Source organism: Emericellopsis cladophorae (assembly GCF_022114955.1).
Source record: "Emericellopsis cladophorae strain MUM 19.33 chromosome Unknown NODE_5_length_938552_cov_118_678949, whole genome shotgun sequence".
Lineage (NCBI taxonomy): Eukaryota > Fungi > Ascomycota > Sordariomycetes > Hypocreales > Bionectriaceae > Emericellopsis > Emericellopsis cladophorae.
Window position 1 is genome coordinate 777,635 of NW_026250930.1, and position 18,327 is coordinate 795,961.

The following is an 18,327-nucleotide window of genomic DNA, read 5'->3' on the forward strand; positions in this document are numbered from 1 at the left end:
ATCTCCGATTGTGCAGGTTTGCAGTACTTCTTGTATAGCAATATGCAGGAACGCTGGTGTATCAGAGGGTGCTAGGTACCACCTACCTTACGCAAAGAGCCCTCGCTACGTACATGTCCAGGTTGTTCTGGTTTGCCCTCGTCTCGAGTCTCGGCCCTCCTCTGTCTTGCGATGGACAGCGAGCGGAATCATGCATACCTATCCAGACACGCCCCGTGCTTTCCCTGTTCCTGGCTGCTGTGTAGCATGAACAAGGCTCGATGGCCCCAGGCCACCATGGTCGATGAACATGGCCGTTTGGTGATTGATTATGCACGGTTACGAGGTACGCATGCGGTGCGAGCCGTGGCGCGGCCGCCTTGCAGACCGATTAGCCATTATTGACGGCCAACGGCCTACACGACCTATGGCGAGGCAGAGCTTGCGCGAGCCAAATGCGGCTCTTGTGCGACCGGTCCTTGGAACATGTGAGCAGGTCGTATCACATCGATTGCACCATTATCGACCAATGTCCTTCCTTCGGCATTTGACCGATGGTGGGCACAACTTGGCAGCTGCTGATGACATCAAAGGGACCAGTGGTCAATCAGCCCGCATGTGCACTTTGCGGCCATGGCGGCTGACCAGAAATCTGCGGATGTCTCCTAGAAAGGGTTGGGTTGCATGTCGCTACCGCGTCTGACGGCTGCACCTGGCGACAAGTGTACATGTATATGTGCTGCGCTATATTCAATGCTTTTGGTGGTAGCTGTCGTGCCAAAGTGCAGTTCCTCTCCGCTCGCTAAGGATTCAGGGCCAGGGGCATATCCCATGTCGTACAAGCGACGTGTCTGGGGCCATTATCATGGTTCCTGAACTTGGGCCGTGAACTTGGGCCCAGAGGGTTGGCGCATGTCAACATGGTGTCGCCAGGAAGTGACCATGACATGGAACCCCTTATCAGTCATATACATCAATACGGTACTGGACAGGGAGAGAGGTACATGGTCGTGATAGCCTCATATGACGTCCATCATAGCCAAAGACTATATATATTCTATGGAAAGACTCCTAGTCCGACGCAGCCATGCTGCCGTCTATGAGATCCTCCACCCGTGTACGACACCAAAGAGCGTCTCCTCGCTGCCCACGTTCCCCTGAAAGACGAAAGGCAACATACTGCAAACCAGGCCACTGTGCCACGGGCTCATCGCACCGCCACAGCGGCACACCGTGCGCGGGTGGCGGCGCATAGGGTAGGCCAGGGCTTGGGAGGGAGGCTGCCGAGGTTGGCCTCGACGGGCAGTATGGCCGTCGGTCATTGTATTGCTGTGTGAAGAGGGACAGACTCTTGAGTGGATGGATGGTGGTGTTCCTGCGGCCATGACTGCCTATTTCTGCGCGTACAAGTGAATGACAAGAATACTGATATATACGGGGATTCCTATGTAGCTGTAATATATCCAAGAATGACAGACAGACAGACAGATCTGTGACTCTACTGCCCCTCGACAAAGGCAATGTCCTGCTCGACCCATGCATTCAGCCTGCTCTCCAGCTCCGCATCGTCCTCGTCCGCGGAAGCAGCAGCGGCCCTGGTCTTGAACGCGCCGTCGCAAATGTCCGACGTCATGGGGCCAAAGTAGGTGAGGTGCGCGTCCACGTCGAGGCCAAAGGTACCGGCGTTGCACTTGATGTTGGCGTTGCCGGGGCACACGCGAATGTCGCTCACGGGGTAGTCGTCGGCCGTCGACTCGCCCCGCGACAGCCAGTACTCGGGCGACGTGTGGCGGTACCCAAAGATGATGGGCGGCAGACGCGGCACGGGGTCGTCCAGGTGCGTGATGCGGAACTCGGGCCCGGCCTGGTTGCTGATGTAGTCGCTCAGCACGCCGTTGCCCACGCGCGGCGAGCCGTACGTGTAAATGTCCACGGGGATGCCGTCGTTGCGCAGCTGCGCGGCCCCGAGCGTGGCCACGGCGCCGCCGAGCGAGTGACCCGTCGCCACGACGCGGTAGCCTGGGTGGGCCTTGATGGCATCGCGGATGGTCGCGGTGACGCCCGAGCGCATCTCGCTCCACGCGCGGTTGAAGCCGTCGTGCACGCGGCCGCGAGACACAATGGGCGAGTCCTCAAAGTTAAAGTCGAGGTTGGAGAGCCAGTTGCGGACGTTGGAGGACCCGCGCACGGACAAGACGATCTCGGTGCGCGCCGTGTCCAGGGCCACGTAGCTCGCGATGCCCGTCCACAGGCCGTCAAAGCTGCCCAGGATGGTCGCGCCGTTGGCCTCCACCTCGGGACAGTTGCCGCCGCACGACACGGTGGCCCCGGTTGAGGCGCCCGCGTTGCAGTACGCGGCCGAGGCGTGCTCTGCGTAGAAGGCAAAGTTGTCCACGTCGGACTCGCTGACGGATTCTGCGGCGTGTCAGGGCTTGCCAGGTCTTGTCAGAGGGGGCAAAATACAACTCACGTCTGGCAACGTTCCTCAGCGAAGTGGCATAGTCCTGCGCAGAGCGCATGGGGCTGGCCACCGCGAGGGCGGCGAGGGAGAGGATGGAGAGCGCCAACATGGTAATTAGCAGGGCCGCCGAGTGTGTGCGTGCGTGCGGATGGATGTCGAGTCTGTCTGCCTGCCAGTCTGTCGGTCCTCCTTGAGGGCGAGACAGCGCTCTCTATATACTCGAGCCCATGCCATCCCTCGCGAACTCATGCTAACCGCGCTGGGAAGCCTCCTCCGAGACAGTCGCCCGGAACTGAAGACGACGATCTCGAGCCAGGCGCTTCAGGCAGGCAGGGAGGCCACGACACGCCCGCCAAGAGGCCCCAGCGCCGCCCTGTCCGGGGCAATTACATGACATGGCGCCCCTGCCGGCGAGAGGAATGACCAGTAGCAGCTGGCAGGAGAGGTTTCCTCTCCGCGGGGTCGCGCGGGGTGGCTTTTCTCGAGAGACAAGTCGATAGAGACCTTCCCTTCGTGGCATGGAGCGTGCCGCCGGGACGTCGTCTGCCCGCCTACCAAGACTAGTTCCGCCCACGTGAACCCGAGGGTTCGAAGTTCGAGGAGGTGCAGCGCCGATCCAAGGCTGTGGGGAAGCAGACAGGCCAGTGATTCGAGAAGACTGGTATGGGTCTTGGGTTGGGGGATGTTGAGTGAGCCTGAGGGTGTGGGTGGGTCGACGCTGGCCCAGGCCAGTATCGTCGTCATGCTCGCTTCTTCCCTACGCGGCCTCATTGTAGGGCTTCAGCGCGCCGTGCCTGTCGCGTTCGAGAAGCTGCGCGTTGCAGGATGACGAAGAAGTCTGTCTTGGATAGCCGCGCGATGGATGCGCGTACGTGTGTGACGGTGTGATGGACTCGAGGAGTAGCCGCCCCTCTTCTCGAGGGTAAGGGGATGGGATGGGACGGGGAAATGGAAAGGTCCACCGTCTATCCATCAGGGTCGCCTAACTAGCTAGGTACCTTAGGTGGTTCAATTTGATGGCCCATTCTCCTCCAATTGACGCATTATTAATCTCAATGCCATGGACTGCCGCTCGGCAGGCGCCCAATCGGGTTCCAATGCCGAGCGACTGCAGTCTGCAGGTCATCACGTTGACCAACTTGACGCAGAGGCACCACCAAATAATAGACTGGAAGCAAGAACCTATGTAAGAAGAAGTAAGGTACCTGCAAGGTAGTTGTAATTTGCCCAGCGCTGTGAAGCCTGTGATTGGCACGCGTGGTGCCGTCTTCTCGAGTCGCAGTCGCTGCGACAACGTCTGTCGCCCTCCTCCTCTAAGCTCTAGGTCCCTCCAACAAGAATAGGTGGGTAGCAAGTAGCCCAACGTGATACCGCGTCCGCTCGGAAAGGGATCGTTCTCAGCTGGCGCCAATCTCCTGCCCTCACTTCCTCTGTCTTTCTATTCCGTACTTCACTGCTTCTCCTCTCCTGCCAAGCCGCGTCGACCCCAATCGCCCAGCATAGTCCGCTGACTAGCGGAAAGTGGCGGCACACGATGTGCTACTCCCACCTCCAGTCCGTGGCCAGGCTGGCCGTTCGTCTCAAAGGTCGCTGCATCTTGTCCCCAAGAGCACACGCGTCTAACCTCGGCGACGACATGTGAGATGGCTGTATGTGGCCTGTTGTCAGAACACGTGTAGACTGTGATGACATGGATCAATAATCACTGATGCCTATTTGCAACCAGTGCCAGACGATCTGTCACTCGCCTCAGAACGATCATATTATTGGATACTCGTCTCAAAACAAACGCTTCTGTAGACCTTTTGAACTCCAAGAAAGCTATCGCTCCTTCCATCTCTCAACACCAAACGGAGCATTGAGCTGCTAATGTGTCTGCGCGTATTCTGCCTCACATCTGTTCAGCCGCTCCAGCTCGGACCCTTCTTGTCTCTCGCTTCATCGAGGCCTCTCCCAAGTCTGATCCTTCTGCCCTCGGCGTTTGTCTTGCCTAACTGCCGCTGCCTATATCGCCAGGCATCTCGATTCGGGGACGCCCGTGGAATCGACGAGATCTGCATAACCGCACGGTAGACAGACTTGACTTCATCCCTCATGTGGCTGCTGGAAAGCTTCGTCAAGTGTGGATAAAGCCTCTCCAACGGGACAGGTGCTACAAGAGCGACGCCAGCTGGCCACATTGGTGCCCAAGCGTCCTCGTGAATCATCATCGTGGATTGTCGTCGTGGTCCATACGACTTCTCGTCGTGAATCATCATCGTGAATTGTCGTCGTGGTTCATACGACTTCTCGCCGTCAGAAGCAATGTGCAACTCGCTTAGCTGTCGTTGGTACCACACTTCCGTGACTGTAAAATCCTTTTGCTGCTGCTCCCGCCGCGGCTCACACGATCAGAAAGTTCATCTTGGGGTCCTTGAGGATCTGGATCCAGCACTTCTCAGCCGTCCCCGAGCTGTCCAGGCTCCAGATCATCTGCAGGGCCTCCATCGCCGTGTACAAGAACCCCCACGGGATCAGTCGCACAAACGTCTGCAGTCGGTCCATGATCATGATCCGGCTCTCCGTGTCCTTGGCGCCCGCGCCCGCGATAAACGACGGCCAGCTCGTGGCCTTGTAGTTGGGATCCTTTGGCGGGATCGTGACCAGCAGGTCCAGCAGCTCCCGGTTGAGCTCAGCGGCCAGCCCCGGCCCGACAATGTCGTGCACCGACTCAATGGCCTGGATGATGTACAGGCACGCCGCCAGCCGGTGCGACGTGCCCACCTTGATGCGGCTCTCCAGTGGTATGTCCTTGAGGTAGGGGATGGCGAGTGCGTCAATCGCCCACGCGGCAATGTCGAGCGTCTGCGCCTGGCGCAGCAGGTCCATGCCCGCCGCGCCCACCTGCCGCGCGCCGTCGTCGTCCTCGACAATTACGTTGGACAGCTGGGCCGCCGCGTACAGGATCTCGAGGACCTGCGGCGGGCAGCACAGGTAGCTGTTGGCCGTGGCCCGGCCGAGCATGACGGGGATCTGGGACGACTCAAAGTACGTCTGGACCGTCGAGGTGGGCGGCGTAAAGGCCGACGCCATGACAAAGTAGCTGAAGCAATCGGACGACATGTAGTCCCGCAGCTCGTTCGTGGGGCCGCCCTGCGTCGGGCCCAGGAGGCTCATGATGCGCCCGGCCCCCTCGAGATGGGCCTTCCAGCCGTGCTTCCCGGACTCGATCAGCTCCAGGTTGATGAAGAAGAGGGACGCCGCCAGGACGACGTCGGCGCCGACCGTCTCCACGTTCTCCACGGCTCGGTACATGAGCCGGAGCGCCTTGTGCTTCGCGACGAGGGCGTCGCGCAGCGCCAGCCGCGAGGCCTCGTTTGTCGTCGGGGTGATGCTGCCACTGCCGGGCAGCAGCGTCAGGGCCGGCAGCGACGGACGGATCAGGTTGGACATGTGCGCCGCCGCCGCGGCGACGAGGATGTGCTGCAGTATGGGGTTGTCGCGCGTCAGGGGTACAAGACTGCGGAATGGGTTGCGGTCCGCCACGTCAAAGGACACCAAGTCTTTGCACACCTGGTTCGTGACTGTGCTCGAGTCAGGTCTGTCCGTACGTACATCTATGACTAGGGGAGAAGGGGGAAGACGGTGCTTACAGTGTGAGAGGTAGTGTCTGTAGGATTGGGACAGGTCCTGCACGAGTGGATCGGCCAGTATATACGGGCTTGGGGGCGCTTCATCTGCGATGCGGCCGTGGGGGACGAGTTGCCAGTCGTCGACCTCGGCCTCGCGAGCAGACGGCGACGGCGCTGGGCTGGGTCTTTGCGATGACGACAATGATGATGATGGTGATGAATTGTTGGTCTCTGTGCTGGCAGGTTGCTGCTGCCTCACGGCATCCGCGCTCGACGTCTTGCCGGCCAGCTTGCCTCGCGAGGCCACGGCCCCCGTCCACCGGAAAAGCTGGCCATAGCCGAGACACTCCTTGCCAGCGCGCAGGCACTTGTTGCAGTGCGGGTACGAGCGATCACACCGCAGGCGCTGGCGGCGACAGTTGTGACATTTCTGGTGGAGTGCTTCAGTCGTCCGTGTCGCAGCCTGCACCATTGTCCTGTTCCAGGGACTGACTGACGGTCTGGCACGTGATGAGGCACGCTCTTGGCTCGGCGCAGGTCCAGTTGTTTGATAAGACTTTGTGCGTATCGTCATGTCCGTCTGTAGGTCTCGCTGACAAGGGGCATGAGGTGACCCAGTGGGCGTACGCAAGCCTGGGTTTTTTCTTTTTTGGCGTGAGGGGCGTTGGAGCATGCAAAATGACGTTTACGGCCGAATTCTTCGCAAATCCGATGGTGTCGGGTGGGATTTGGGCGAGAGAGTCGCTCTAGGGTAGGTAGATAGTGAGCTAGTCAGCCGGCTGAGACACGCTGCGCTCTGGCCTACCCTGTGGAACGTCCCAGAGGAGTCGCGAAACTCGCATACCCCTCTATTACGGAGTAAGCTCATCAAGTTCATGCTCCAACGGCTCTCAGATCACTACGTAGACTCCTCGATATCTCGTGAATGAGCTATACATCCACTATAGTACCTACGGCTCTCTATTGGGGCGCGTGGGGACTGTCTCCACAGTCAACTACTCAATTATTCCCACCACGTCGTGCGTTACCAAGAGGAGCATACAACTGTCAAAAAAGATCAATCATGAAATAATCAGCTGAGATTCATAGATTGTCACAGCACGAGAAATTTCAGTACTCCCTGTTTTGAGACCCAAATAACCACACTCATTTCACTAGGCTGTACGGAACTATATCTGATAGTATTCCGTATACGGACAGTGGAAGTATCAGATGACTATCGGCACAGCCCCCAATAAAACAGCCAAGGATCGACGTCAAGTAGTATCAGCTTCGTCGATCACTAGGGGCGGGGATCAAAGACGGACGTTTGGGCTATCAGAGATTCAGAAATGGTTTCAGGAGAACTTCCTATGAAAATGCACATAAGTGAACGGCTAGCCGATGGCCGTAAAGAATAACTTGCACGAAATACCCACCCAAAGTCAAGCAGCCTGCATGAAGGCTCAGCGCACCTCTCCCGTCCCAGATGCACAGGGCATCGAGCCTTGCCGAGCATCATCTCACATCACGGTTCTCGACTCTCCAGGCTCGCTGGGTGGTGTCACACCACCCGGGCTCCAGTACCTACATGTACATCCCATTACGCGGATGCAAGGATCTTGCCAACCGGTGGTTCGTGAAACTTCGACACGTGTGCCCTGGCGATACGAGCAAGCACTCGTTGCTTCAACACTGCAAAGTTTTATAAATACGTCACTGACTCGTGCAGTGTGAGGCCGCAACTTCAAAGCGTTCGTGAGCTTCTTGGCCAACTGGCGCGGTGGCACAGATCATCGGACACAAGCCGCTGTCCTGTCAGCAATCCGTAATCAACACCGGGGGGGCTACTTGACCTGTCACCTTGTCCAAGATTGGGACTCGAGAGGGGGGACCAGCGCTCAGGAGAGCCTGGGCAACACCGACACGGGCCTGCCTCGCGAAACGGCGAGAGTGTCGGGGCGTTAATGGCCCGACCAGCCCTCTTGCGCGTCTGGGCTCTGCAATCACATCTCTCCTGGTCAAAGTGAGTTGTGATCGCAGCATCGTGACATCAAGATGCTGCACCCGTCCTGTGTATCTCCTACCTAGGCCGTCAGCAGTGTCACATCACTGTTTCTGAATCCGCTCCTAGGCGCTAGCATACTTGAAGCAGGCCTTGATGGCCGTCCCAAACTCTGCAATATCAACTGCCGTACATGAATGGTGATCTGCACCACCCTCGAGCAAGGAACATCATCCCGGACGTGTTCGCGCTCGGTCGAACCATCATCCACACCTTTGGCGACCTGTCACTTTCATCTGTATCGCGAGGATGTGCGTCGCTACAGCCGCACCCCCTCCTCTGAAGAGACTACAGTGTGCAGAATACCGTAGATAGATCATCACCAACCCCGATCCCCATGCTTCTCCCCTCCTGCCCCCATCACACCGGCCTTGAGTCCTTCTTCCGATCTAGCTTCACGAGACCGTATCTCGCCATAGGTCAGATCTGTAACATGCATCGGTGAGGATGCATTGGATTCGGGACCATGCCGCTGGGTACGGTAGAGTACAGGATGAACAGACGCCCCTCCCTGAGTGATCTGCCCGAAACAGAGCGAGAACGCTCGCCTAGAGCCATGTTCTGCTCCTCCGGGCGACGAGTATCATGTCCAGGTGGAAAGCGCTGCGCGCGTGCTGCTCCCTGGACCATCTTCGATCGGACCAAGCCACTTCGCCTCTTGCACCGGCCCTCATCTGTTCGTGCCGGCAGCTTGCGTAATCATACTGCGATACCCATGACCACACGGGGCACGACTGCCCCTCCGCTACGTCTTGCACTGTACTTACGTATGTAGTGGTACAAACGCAAACACCCAGGGCGACAGGGGCTACTAGTGTTCCCCGCCACACAAGGTGACATCTGACATATGCAGAGTTGACCCAACTCCAAGATCTCAGCGACAAGCTCAAACGGTCAGACCAGATTTGTTGATGTGCCCCCCCCCCCCCCCCCTCCTTCACAAATTTCCGGCTGTTTGCATTCTCGATCCCTGTGTGATTTGCGTTCTGCGGTACGCTAGGTCCGTTGACCGAGACGCCGGAAACCAGCCAATGGCGTCCTGACGTTTGTAGGTGCTCCGTACACACATCACTGTGCCATGGGCTCTCAAGACCTGTGCTGCCGCTGGGAACCATGCATCGTGCCGTGTTCGAGACCAAACACCTGCTCGACAACACCTGGCGTAATCTCGTTAGGACCGTCTGCCCCCCCATGCCAAGTCGTCGTCGCCAGAGTGCCGTCAATCAAGTAATCTATGGCGTTGCGCCGTTGCCCCTGAACTCCCCGCCCCCAAAAATGTCCCATCTGAGAATCAGTACCAGTGGAGTGACAGCGGTGTACGCCATGATGCGGACTCACTGCCAGTAAGGTGCATCCGTCCAGGCCCTTGTATGCATCGGTCTTGCGTCCTGAAAAGTCAACGATACGCCTGCCTCCCCTCGATACCCCCGTCTGTCAACAGGGTGCCAGGGCCCCTCCCCTGGTTGACACATCTTGAGGGTGTGGATCTGCTCGGCGGCTGGGCATCGGCCATCTAGAATACTGCGGCATGGACAGAGGGTGATCAATGATCATCAGTACGTGTCTGCCTGCTGTGATCTGGCCGAGTCCCTGCACGCGCCGAGTCCGACGGGGTGCCACTGCAGAGTGATGATTACCCTTTGGTGGACTTTCCTGCTCAAATTGACTCTTCCTTCCAGGCAAATCTGCGAAGCGTGTCTCGAGAAAAAAAAGGCGAGTTCGCCCTTGATGGTCGGAGGTCTTGCCCACCGTTCCAGCAAAGAGAAGATGTCGTTTTGCGATGATCGACTCACAAACCCTTTTCGCATCGGCTGCAGAGGAAGATCCCGAAAGTCTATTCGCCGGCCAGGCAGTCTGAGTGTGTGAGTGTGTGTCCTGTGAGCGTTTGCAAAGACGAAAGGAGAGCATGATTCGGCAGTTCGGCAACGGGCATGCCAATCAAGAAGCCCAGAAAGTCCGGCGCAGACAAGTCGGCTTATGAACAATGCCCAATGCGTACTGGGTTGGGGTCGCTGATTTTGCTTTTGGCTTCCGACCGACTCGGGTCTAGCAGTTTGAGGGCATTCTGCTTGCGCCCGCCACCAGTCTGCACGCGAGGCTCCAAAGTTCCCACAAGCCCGTCGTCGACAAGCCCCGTTTTGTTAGTCGCCTGCCCCTTTCTGGCTTGACCCCTGGACATCAACGTCCAAAAATCGACGGACAAGAACAGGAAATCAAGATGACGGAGCCGAGTTTGGACATGGACCGTGTTCGATGTGCTGCGCGTGGGGCTCGTCATGGGGGACGCCATCTGTCCCGTCTGTGATCCAAGGTAGATCCCTCAAGTGGATGGGTATAATGTAGGTACGATATGTGCCCGGTATAGAGACCCTGGTCGGCGTAGTTGTAGGCTGCGTCAGAGCGCGGTGACAATGAGCTTATTGGCAGTAATATTACCCGCGGTCCTCATTCTCAATGGAGCCTGGACAACTTCCGAGTGACCGCGAACACTTGCCGTGATGGCTTCTGTGTGACTAGGACATTGTCCAATTGTGCTCAACAAGGAGAGGGGCCATTTTCGAGCTGCAGTGCAATAATTACCACGCACAGAGCACCAAGTATCAAGAAATGACAAGTCGATTTGTTGTCAATAAAGGCACACAAGAGCGAAGCTATCGATTCGATGCATTCGGCCAATCGTTCATGCCCGCGATGAGAACAGCGATGATTGACATCTTCGGAGCTCCACGGTGTGTGTACACGAGCGATTATTCCCATATTGCTGCTGTCGTTCGACAAGAGGCGGTTGGACCTCGCAGGCTTTGGTAGTTCCTTATTGCTGCGTCACCACCCGCTTCTGCCGTGCTGTCCAAGCGCCTCGTGGTCGGACGACTATTACCCAGACTGGCAATCACCTCGTGGCGGCAAGCTAGCGCCAAAGCCACGCAGTCTGCACGTACGTAGATGGCTTCTGTGTTATTAATTTGTTCCCTCGCCAGGCTGACCTGGCCTGGGGAAATTCAGTAGCGCGTTTGAAAGTGATGCAAGGTACGATTGTCCCTACTCTGTGCAGCAATTAATTAAGGAATGTGTTGCCTCGCTTGGCTTGGCCAGCAGCTGACACTCACTGACCGTGACGGACCGAGGTAACCTGCGCCGGCGCGCGTCTGGAATGTTCATATGTGGATTGAGGGGCGTGTGTCTAAGACATGGTCGCATCGCTCATCCACATCTCGCGTGGCTCCTCGAGTTGTGTGTCGTGTCAAGGGACCCTGGAAGATCGCCGCGGGCGCTGGAGATCACAGGAGACAGGCCCCGTCTTTCCCAGCATTCTGATCCCTTTCGAGTGGACATTTGGGCCACCATCCCACTAGAGAATACGAAATGGGGACAACCCTGCATTAGATGTAGCGACGGACCAGACTTAAGGCGCGCAAGGAACTTTGGCACTCGCTTCGAGCCTTCGACAGCCTTTGTAGATTTTGAGAGGTTGGGGGGAGGGAGGGAAAAGGGGAATGAATGGTCGAGCAGCTGCGGCAGAGGCTCGTACGTAGCGCATTTTGAAGCTCCGAGTCGACACTGCAGCGCTGAAGAAGGGCAATGCAACGAACGCGGCAATGTGGCCACGATTGAGCAGACTGATGCCTGAGCCAGAGCAGAGGATCTCGCGTTCCATCCATCTCGGAGAATGGGCGGTGAGGTGCAAGACGAGGCGTCCTCCCAGGTTGTGCCTTCCACGGCATTCATGCGATGGTGTCACATGACGCAGCTAGGCTTGGCCCAAACCCTCCTCCCGTCTTCGAAGACCACGACGATGACAAGAGGCTTCCCATCTTGACGCCCTCAAACAACGACAAAGACTCTCGGCTCCGCATAGCGACCGCTTGGCTGCGCCTGATCGATGGCGGCTGACAATGGAACGATTCAGGCATTTCAGATCACTACTGTACGACTTGCGTGTACATGGCTCCAGTGTCGTTAGCGTCCGCGCCCGGCCGCTCAAGCCATTGTCCTTTCGGGAAGAGTTGCGACGATGATACGTCCACGCACGTTCCCACGCAGCGCATTGTTTGATCAATCTCTCCATACCATACCAGTCCCAGGATCAAATCGCATGACTTGGCTTGGATTCATGACGAGCTCTGTCGCACCTCACCGCTGGCCCTTGCGCGGGAGGACGACAACTTCTGACAGCCTCGACAATCTCAATGTGGGCCAGAAATGGAGATGCTAGTGAGTCAGTGACGAAGCTCGCGTTCGCATGGTACGATAATGATCATCGTTGCGGCGTCTCGGGCCAACAGACCACCCTTCCTGTATCCGCCATTCCATTCCTTACTGTACCGTACACTACGTGCGTGCAAGGCAGACAACGCCAAGCAGCCACGGCGGATTCCCCTGTGCTGATCGCCGGCGCCTCATGATGCAGGCCCGTGATCTACTCCAAAAATGGAAGTTCGTCCGGGGCTTGGGCAAATCACAGCAGCTCCAAGGAGATGCCCCAGATCTTCCGTGCAGCATGCCAGCATCCACCCCCTGGGAGTTGGTACCGTCCAATTTCTGCTCGTGTTCCGTTTGGGTACGTACATAACTCTGTATGTTACTCGCGGCCGCATTTTGGCTCACGATGACGAACAACGGCAACCAGCACCATTCAGACAGAAAGTCTCACAGAATTCCACGAAACATGCCCCCGCCCTATCCAAGCGGATGCGTGCCCGCTGCATCCTCCCTCGACTGTGCATCTTGTTTTTTTTACCCGACTTTGATCCGCGCCGGCCGTGCTTCGATCCACCAACGGAGCGACGCAGGGTAGGTCAGACAGTAGGTACACCGTCACCGATGGTATCGTGGACAACGGCCCGCAGCTCCGCGCAGACATCACCTGCTTAATCGATGGCGGCAAAGCGAGGGCTGCTCCTGGTCCGATAGGTTCCCCCACTAACAAGGAGAGGCCCCGACATGCAGCCGCAACCAGCAACACGCTTCCCCCGGCCGTAGCACTCATCGCCCATAGCTAACGACACGGGCACCAGTGTCAGTTAGGAACGGCAGCAGCAGCAGCAGGTAATTGCCTCTGGGCTCGTGCCGCCGCGTCGGTACGGGTGGTTTGGGCGCACGGGATGGAACAGCAAGTGGGAGATCATGACGTCGGTGTATTGTTGTCGCTTGATTATTCCCGGTCTCGTCGCTGAACAACACCTAGGACCGGACTGCTCAACTGAAGCACGGCCTGCCGGAGGTGATGGGCCGTCCTGATTCCAGCCTACGGATTGCGTGCAGCAAGCATTCTGGAGTAGTCGATGGGCGGTGGTGTGAGACGGGCCACTAGCCTGGCGCGCCAATGCGAACCCAAGTTGGTCCCAAACCGAGACGTCGGGTGCTGCTGAAGATTTCTCTGGCAAGCGCAAACCGCCGAGTGAGGTGCCTCGGTGAGCATTCCTCTAATATGCGTGGGCTGGTCAGCTTTGGTGCTCATCTCGTCACACTTGGGTATCAATGCCCTGGGTGATGTGATGTGAGCCGCGCGAGAGATGGTTGGGATCAGTCGCACTCGTGGTGGAGAAGAAGTGCCAACAAGCTTTACAAATCGCTGACCAACCTTGCAGCGGGTCTCTTGTGCGGTGTGGACTCGAGTTTCTCCTTCTGCCACGAGATATTGTCGCACAAGCGGCACGCGTTGTCGATCATCACGTCTGCAAAGTCAATCCGTCCTAGCGTTGGCGTGCTGATTTATTAGGCACAACGACCAGTGTCTCATGTTGAGACTTTGGCGTTGGTCAAACTCATCGGAATCGGAGGACCCGTCGACACCGCAGGAGCACTCTGAGTCAACGGACGCGAAAGCCACGCAGCACCGCTCTGAGATGCCATAGGGCCGGCGCAGGCGATCGGTATCGTTGTTGTTGTTGTTGTTGTGTTGTCTGCAGTCTACAGTAGCTGCGTCACGGAGTATGTGTCCTCTTTCACGAGGGGCCCGCGTCCTAGAGACGGCGCCTGGTCAGGTCCTAAGGCAACAGCGAGGTGTTAATTACTTGCGCTTGTGCAAGCCGCCATCATGATTAAACGTTGGTTTGTTCAGGACGACAACGGGGCGCCACAGACTCCGGGCGTTGGCATCTTGCTCGCTAAAGAATGGAGGTTGCATCGAGGGATTGCAGCGAGACAAGACGAGACGAGGCGAGGACTAGAGCTAGCTAAGCATGATGGACTGGCATTGTGGACGTCGCCTGAGCTGTGAGGGCGATATATGACTAGCCATCGAGCAATTAAGTGCTAGTAGTCGCTCAAACAATGGCGACCCGGCCAGATGGCCAAATGCGTGGCCACCGACCGCGGAAGACGCTCTGCACATGATCACGCCGAGCAATGCATTCACTGTCCCGGAGATGAGGCATGACGATCTCGAGACATGCGAACATCGTGACACTGTCGTCGTCGACACAACGTAGCGCCTCTAGATCGGTGCGCACAGTCTGCAGACGAAGAGAAGAGTGCCATGAGCCACACTGGACAAGCCGAAATCAGGCAGGTGAGTTGACCGGCACCAAGAACGTTGTCAGCATGGCCAGGACGGGGTGAGGCTCGGAGGAGTCGAGGGCGCGATCATCGTCGACTGCACACGGCAGGATGATCCCACTGTCAGTGATGACAATTACTACCCCTGTTGGCATTGCACGCTCGTGTGGAACCCATCCGGCGCGGTTGAAAGACACGCATGAAATGTGGACCACGAGCTTACCCTTCGAGTCCACATGCCACCCCTTCTGCTGGCTCTTTGCCTAGTAGTGCCTTGGCTCTATTCCACGACACCCTCCCTGCTTCCCACCCCCCGGGACAGGGGAAAAAGAAGAGAGGGCAGGGGTGGGTACTTGTCAGATCTTCACACACCCGCTCCCCGATTGTCCGTCCTTGTCGAACTTGGAAGCTTGCTTGGAGGAACGACAGACAGATTGAGTGCCTGAAAGCAAGCCTGACAGCCTGTTTGGGCGCGTCCAGTGCAATGCCGGGCCCATCCTCGTCCTGCCACGATCACCCAGGTCAGTTCTGTCAGGCAATCCGTCCGCTTCGAGGGGCGAACATCCGCACGCCCCCCCTCCCCTTCACTCCACCTATTCCTGTGGATGCCCTGCAATGTCCGTCACAAAGGGCCCTCGGAAAGGTTCGCTCGCATGCTAGCTAGCTGCTCTACGGTTCTCTAGCTGCAGCGCGCGAGTGACAGCGGCGTCTCGCGGCAGACCCGAGGATCAAGGGGTGGGATTCTCAGATCCGATATGTGTATAGCGTGGGCAGATGTACCCGGCCAGTCCCAGTGCGTGCAGAGCAGACTCATCAGATTCTCGGACGCACCCAAAGAGAGCAGGAGTAGGCCCATCAAGACCAGGCACACTCTCACACACCCTCCTCACGTCTGTCAACCGCAAGCCAAGCCAAGCACGCACACAAAAGGCTGGCCTCGTACTTAAACTCGGCGCAACCCCGATCATCCCAAAGAACCGGAACCCCCATCTGATACTACGACATCTCGTGCCACACCACACATCATCACCAGCTTCAATCCTCGACATTTGACCCGTCACCGAAACCGACCACGCACTCTTCATCAAGTACGGAATCGAGCAGAGCAGAGGAGACAGGGCCTAGGGCAACAAGAACACCGCCGTCCCACCCCTCCTTCGCAACGCCGTGACGCAAGGAACCACCCATCTGACTTTACAACACACAATATATAAACATGGCCACCTCAATAGCAAGCCGCTACCATACTGGGCAGCACCTGGGACAGTACCAGTACGCTTGCCCTCCGCCATCGCCTCCCATGGACCAGCCGCGGTGTACCCTTCCTTCCATCTCCAACCTGATCGGTCTTGCCGACGCCGGATCACCAACTCACGAGTCTGCTCCCTCATCATCAAAACTGCAAAGGAGGTCTTCGGGCATCAGGACAGACAGCCGCCCCGGCACAGGCTACGCCAACGCCTTCCCTCACCACCACAGAGCATCACCTCCCTCACCGCCCATGAGCACCAGTGCCTCCACAGACACCACATCGCCCGTGCAGAGGCCAAAGACCCACTACTCAAACGCCTCGACGCCCACAGGATACTACCACGAGACCACGCCGCCTCTGGAGTCGGACATGCAGCGCCATCGCACTCTTCCTCAGACGCCTTCGGCACAAGCGCATGGACCCAGTGCTGGCAGCTACTTCCCGCCAGCCTCGTCTGCGAGCGCGCAGCCCCCCCAAGCGCAAGCCCCGTCCCCCCCATCGGGCCTCGCGTACCAACAACCACTGCCCAAGTCGTTCCCGCCGCCCAACATCCGCGTCTCTGTCGCTCGCTCGACCTTGGGCCCCATCTCCTGGCAACACCACCACTATCTCAACCCGGCGCCGGGACATCAGTTCCCAGCATGCCAGGACCGCTACATCTGCCAGACTTGCAACAAGGCCTTCAGCCGTCCCAGCAGTCTGCGCATCCACAGCCACTCGCATACGGGCGAGAAGCCCTTCAAGTGCTCACAGCCGGGCTGCGGCAAGGCATTCAGTGTACGCAGTAATATGAAGCGTCACGAGCGGGGATGCCACTGTTAGACCGGTCATGGCGACAGCCTGGCCGTCCGATCTGTACACATTCATGTCCGTCGCTGCGCAAGCATACGTTCTCTGCGACTTTTTTCTTCTTTTTTTCGGCGTACTATAGGGGCAACGGACTATTCGCGTTACGAGACAGCATTTACATGGGCGCACTGGTTTGATTCACGTCCTCATTGGAGGCTACAGCTGCGGATACCCTCAAGGGAGAAAGAACACTCTGTACAGGATAATGTATATAGACGACATGCACGAGACTTGCCTCCAGCTGACGGGAGACTGGCGCTCGCACTCGACAGGAAGCAAGCAAGCACCCTTCTTCGGCGGAAGGGCAAGAATACAACGCAAAGAACGTTGATCACTCTCCACACTTATGGCAGTCTACCTACTACGTGCTCTGCCCAACTTCCAATCCTACGTAAGGTGACCAACGTAGATCGGTGGCGAAAATGAAAATGAAAAGGCTGGGGGTGGCGCGGGAGCAGACTGGATGGATGGAACCCATCAACCCATCATTTCATACGTTGCTGGGAACAGACGCCAGACAAAACCGCATGCCGATCATGATGATGCCTTACATTACATACATTGTTACGACGGACGCGCGATCAACACCCGGCCTCAGATCCTCGAGCACCCGGAAAGCAAAGAAAAGGACAGGACAGGACAGGACATGCAGGACGAGAGACAGAGACAGAGAGGGGAGGGGTTGGTGCTGACGTCCAGTCCCGCCCGCACTATGACTATTGTGGCCCTTCTTGCGGAAACGTCAACCTGAATCATGCCGCATGCCACATGGAGAGACAGAGACTCATCGCTAGCGGGACCCATAATTTGTCTACAGAACGTACATGGTTTCCCTGGTAATTAGGGATATTAGTAGATATGCGATACAGGTACTTCGTGGTGGGTTTCCGCCCCTTCATAGTCAGACGGGCGACTCCAGTCAGTCCTGTTCGTCTACTCCTCCTCCTCCTCCCTGCCCTTGCTTGCTGGCTGGAGCCTGACGCTTCTGGAGCACGGGCCTCGCTGCCAACTCACCGTCTGGACGAACTGGCATGGACTACCTTGTCAGTGTCCACAGCTTCGGCTCCCCTTCCTGCCACGTTCTGCCAAGCGTCTCTCTGCTCTTCTCTCCATGTTCTGACAGGGACAGGATACGGACGAGTGTATTGCTCAGAAAGGACAAGTGCCGGTCGGCTCTGGCCCTCTGGGTCGTAGACGAGATGACAGTGTCAGATGGATCGCCTCATCCAGATTGACGTCCCTGAAATCGAGACTTTAAGCGAACACGCTACGGGACATGATGGATAATGCGCTCTATAGTACGTACGTGTTGTTCATAGTATGGCACGCACGCACGCGCTAATCATATGAATGGCTAGCGTGACGGCCAACCACGTTCTGGCATGTCTGGGGACAATACCCAGAGTAACAGAAGCAACATATGTGTACTTCATCACATGCGTAGTGCAGTGCCAAATGCACGCACACACACACACACATGCCGCGCACATTTCTGATGAACAGCACGTCCGTCTTTGGATCTTGGTTGATGATCCCTGCTCGTTGGGCGGAGGGGCTGGGATCCCGGTCCACACATTCTGCCGTGAACAATAATACCTGGTCCCTGGCGTTGCAGCAGCACGTCGACGTACGG

At 57.5% G+C, this 18,327-nt stretch overlaps 3 protein-coding genes across 3 annotated transcripts; 1 reads left to right on the top strand and 2 right to left on the bottom strand.

The window, feature by feature from the left end:
- Nucleotides 1–1,477: 1,477 nt before the first annotated feature.
- J7T54_004815 (Lipase-like protein) lies at nucleotides 1,478–2,549 on the bottom strand (the record flags this gene model as incomplete). The annotated part of the gene is made up of 2 exons (XM_051503511.1): nucleotides 1,478–2,394; nucleotides 2,450–2,549. 2 exons carry the CDS (start codon nucleotides 2,547–2,549, stop codon nucleotides 1,478–1,480), a joined length of 1,017 nt encoding a protein of 338 aa, XP_051365125.1.
- Nucleotides 2,550–4,822: 2,273 nt separating this feature from the next.
- J7T54_004816 (Acriflavine sensitivity control protein acr-like protein) lies at nucleotides 4,823–6,523 on the bottom strand (the record flags this gene model as incomplete). Its single annotated transcript, XM_051503512.1, has 2 exons — nucleotides 4,823–6,003; nucleotides 6,073–6,523. 2 exons carry the CDS (start codon nucleotides 6,521–6,523, stop codon nucleotides 4,823–4,825), a joined length of 1,632 nt encoding a protein of 543 aa, XP_051365126.1.
- Nucleotides 6,524–15,809: 9,286 nt separating this feature from the next.
- On the top strand, nucleotides 15,810–16,667 carry J7T54_004817 (Zinc finger protein-like protein; the record flags this gene model as incomplete). Its single annotated transcript, XM_051503513.1, has 1 exon — nucleotides 15,810–16,667. The coding sequence occupies one exon, from the start codon at nucleotides 15,810–15,812 to the stop codon at nucleotides 16,665–16,667; it is 858 nt and encodes a 285-aa protein (XP_051365127.1).
- Nucleotides 16,668–18,327: the final 1,660 nt, after the last annotated feature.